Here is a 4262-nt window from a genome sequence, read left to right on the forward strand (position 1 = left end):
CCTTTGCAACTACGATCAATATTTCGTTCAAAAAATCGATGCTGCCAAGAAGGTCGGTCTACTTCCCCAGTAAAAGATGACATCCTCTTTACGGATGCTCGCCTACGGCGCATCCGCAGATCAATGTGCTGAGTATTGTTGGATGGCAAAATCTGCCTCTATTGAGTGCCTCTACTGATTTACAAGAGGTATTGTTGCTCTTTACTCAGCAGATTACATTAGAGCTCCTAATCCAGCTGATCTAAAAAGACTTCTCGCTAAAGGTGAAAGGCGAGGTTTTCCAAGGATGATTGGGAGCATCGACTGCATGCATTGGCAATAGAAGAATTGTCCATCCGGTTGGGCTGGTGAATATAGTGGTAGAAAACACATCCCCACTATCATTCTTGAAGCGGTCGCATCATACAACACTTGGATATGGCACGCCTTCTTTGAAATGCCAGGGTCATGCAACAACCTCAATGTCCTAGCAAAATTCCTGTTATTTGACGAGCTTACTGTCGGTCGAGCACCTAAGATCGGGTTCCAAGTGAATAATAGAGTCCACAACTTGGGCTACTATCTTGCCGACAATATATATCCTAGGTGTGTGACTTTCATCAAAACTATTCCACATCTCACCCGTCCTGAAGATATTACATTTTCCAAGGCCCAAGAGGGGTATAGGAAGGATGTGAAGAGGTGTTTTGGTATTTTGCAGTCACGCTTTGGTATTATTAGAGGAGCTGCTCACGGTTGGGATAAAGAAGATCTCCGATACATCATGTTGGCTTGTATTATTTTACACTATATGATAGTGGAGGACGAACGCCTTGCTGATAGTGATGATGATTTGGAGTCCGATGAAGAAGAGGAAAACAATATGAGGCCTAGAATAGCCGAAGTTTGGGATGGACCAACCGGTCGAGACTTTGATGAAGTTGGTAGAGATAGTCATACCTTCGATGGGTTCATGGAGTGATACAATGCAATTAGATGTCCGTACGAGCACTCCGACCTTCAAGCAGATCTTACAGAGCATTTGTGGCAATTTCAGGGCAACTTGAATGTCTAGATTGCTTGTTTTTTTATTATTCTTGTGTGCTTTTCATTAGGAAATTTCAAATAATTGTATTTTTTTTTATTTCCTAAGCTTGGCCTGTCAATTAAATGTCATGGAATAAAAAATTAATTTCATTAAGTCATATTTTTAATTACTATTTATTTACAACTAAAATCATTATTCACACTTAAAAACCATTTTTTTTAATTCAATAAACAGTCACTGCCACATGGCAGCAATCTCATATTTTAAACGGGTGGAAATTGCTGCCCAATCACAGTGACCCAGAGTGACCTAGGTCACTGTATTCATTATAACCCAACGGGTGAACATGCTCTAAGGTATTTGGTACAATCAAAGAATAGAGAGATACAATGCAATGATGATGTGCAAAATGGAGCAGATGTACGAGAGCGGATTGTACACTTACATCATTAATGTCTAAGTGCTCAAATCGCCGTATGAGAAGATCGAATGAATATTAGAGACCCTAAATTTCTTCATTTTAATTTCATTTTTGATCCGATTAAATTATATGTCCATAATAAGAGTACATCTTCTTCGACGTAGTGTTCTCACCTCCTTAGTTGGAAACACTTGGGACTATTTTTTTGGGTTTCAATTTTGTTAATGGTATTAGTATATATGCATGTAGTGCGACATAGATAACCGAATCAAAATACTGCATATTAGTTGTTTGGTTCACTTGCACCTTGATGCATAGAAAATTTTTCGGCAAATGTGATCATTGATGAATATACTACTTCCACAACTCATTTTCTTGTGTAGCTACCTAAACATAAGTCTTCTAACAAAGCAACAAACCTAATGGTCATCAACCTAGGGTGATTTAGAAAATGAAGAACCACTTGGTCATTTTACATATGCTTATGATTAAATAAGTCCGTTGTGTTTTTGGTTTGTGGAACGTGAAACAACTTTAGAGAATGATGAGAATCTTTTTAAGTCTTTACATTGAGAATTTGCTTATGGAGCAGTGTAACTGTTGCATTGTTGATGGGTCGATGATGCAGGCTTGCGCTGGTGGTGGAAGTGGGATCACGACGGCGCTGCATGCCCACGTTATAAGTGGTCGCCATATCCCAATGGTGTGCGGATGGGCACGGCGATGGAGCAACTATATATGGCGATGTAGCAGTCGACAATGACTAGGAGGGATGGGCATGGATACCGCCCATATGGTTTTGGCCTCATGCTATTTAAGCTTGGGCCTTGGTTTGAGTTTTTAGCCCACATGAGGTACCTATGTTAAACTGCTTTGTTAATTATTGTCTTATGTTATTTTGAGCTCTAACTTTGGGCCCAAGTCACATGTGTGGTGCTTTTTTATCCTTATGGATTATATTGGTTATGTTCAGATTGGGATGACTTGGTTCCTCACATTGATGTCAAATAATCGCAACTCTTTCTAAATTATTGGTCACCCAACATCGTACCAAACATGTTAACTACCATTGTTATTCGTCATGAGAGATTGTGTGGCTGCACGCTTAAAGTGAAATTTCACACTTACCTATTAGATTATGGTGCTCACGCGTGGGTTCATCACTCTCTATTTTTTTGGTTTTGGTTATTTGGTATGGTTTTCGGTCTTCTCGCATCAGCCTCGACATTTTTGTGGCTTGGGGTTCAATGGTGGTTTGTATGGTGATTTTATGAGGGAGCTCTTTCTCTGTTTTGATGATTTGTGCATTGGGATTTGTTAATTGACATTAGGTACTTAGGCGTCAACACACTGATTTAGCTAGCACTGCTCACTTGTTCCTCACAACTGATGGAGGCGATGGAGACGGAAATGCTAGCGTGCATGGGTGGTGTGTGTGATGGATTTGTTAATATTTTTACATTTATGTATTCAGATGTTGGGTCACTGGTTCATAGTTTAGTTAGCTGTTGATTTCCTTTTATTCTTTATGGTTTGATTGAGTTAGAGACTCATGCTTTTTTATTATTTGTAAACTTTTGGCCTCATGTTTACATGTTTTGTTATTTATGCTCGAGGTAATATCAGATGCGTCAACTAATCCTCCTCAACCAGCTTTGATATGACCTTGCAAATCGGCTCTAGTTTCTGTCGATTATCATGTCGAATTGTCGATTATCATAGTTAAGGTATCACCAGAAAATTTTGTCACTCCATATGAATGTATTATCATAATGGAAACGTATCTCAAAAAAAAAAAAAAAAAATCTTAGGGGAATAAGTCAGTTGACACAAACAATTAGTTTTTAAAAAATTAGAGAAAAGCTAGTATTATCAAAACCGAACACTCCAAAAATAAAAATTGGATGAACATTTCATGTGGAAGTCAATTGATAAAAACTAGTAGAAAACAAAGTAGAAGCAACCCCGAAGACTAGCTCAATGTGAACTCCATGGGGATAATATAGTTTTTCCTCTTCTTCCTCTTCTCCAAACTGGTCTATTAACCCAGAACTTGCAGAGAAATTTACACGACGTTCCCATATGTATGTAATCGATGACCTAACATTATATGCAGATACGTGTAATTCTCATCCTGATTTGTGTTCTTATGCATTAGATTAATGAAGGATCAACGACCTTGTAGTTTATATAGAAGCAGTCAATTATATAAGCTCCTACGTACAGGGCGTTTCTGAAGGTGATGATGGAGATGAGTACGACAGCAACTATGGCTGCGCTTGATCTTGTCATTCTTGTGACCTGAAGGACCCAAACACAACCACACACGACATGCGAATAGAGTCAGAAGATTTCCTGACAAAACAAAAATGGATAAATAATGAGACAAGGAAGGGACTAAGAACAGTTATGTGTGGACAAGTCTAGCTAGCTTTAATCAAATTTTTTGTCTCATAAGGCACCAAAATTGGTTCATAGTTTATTGGATATTTTCTTCTCTTCTTCAATCTACGATGGCCCTCGGCTCGATTTTACCCATTTTGAATGCAAGTTTGCTTCCTTAAGTTTGAGGATGATCGATCTCGTCTCGAAATAGGAAGAACACCAAAGAAATTGGTGACAAAATGTCACTTAATTGGTTCTATCTCACTGTTTGATATTACGGTATTGATGAGTTCACATAACAAGTCGAATATTTCTTTAATAATGTTGAATGATTAGATATGATTTTCGAGTTGAATTAGTACGTGTTATATGACAGATTGCTTAGGCAAAGAGAGAGAGTCGAGGGGTTTCACTCTGCTAAGGTTTGCC

The 4262-nt window shown here is 38.4% G+C and overlaps 1 protein-coding gene across 1 annotated transcript; it reads left to right on the plus strand.

Moving 5' to 3' along the window:
* Positions 1-436: 436 nt before the first annotated feature.
* On the plus strand, positions 437-961 carry LOC101295380. Its single transcript, XM_004308666.1, has one exon. It carries the CDS (start codon positions 437-439, stop codon positions 959-961), a length of 525 nt encoding a protein of 174 aa, XP_004308714.1.
* The last annotated feature ends 3301 nt before the right edge of the window (positions 962-4262 follow it).

The sequence above is a fragment of the Fragaria vesca genome, linkage group LG7 (genome assembly GCF_000184155.1).
Source record: "Fragaria vesca subsp. vesca linkage group LG7, FraVesHawaii_1.0, whole genome shotgun sequence".
NCBI lineage: Eukaryota > Viridiplantae > Streptophyta > Magnoliopsida > Rosales > Rosaceae > Fragaria > Fragaria vesca.

Excerpts from the sequence above, each read along its gene's own strand:
- LOC101295380 (XM_004308666.1), top strand. The coding sequence starts at position 437 with ATGCCAGGGTCATGCAACAACCTCAATGTCCTAGCAAAATTCCTGTTA.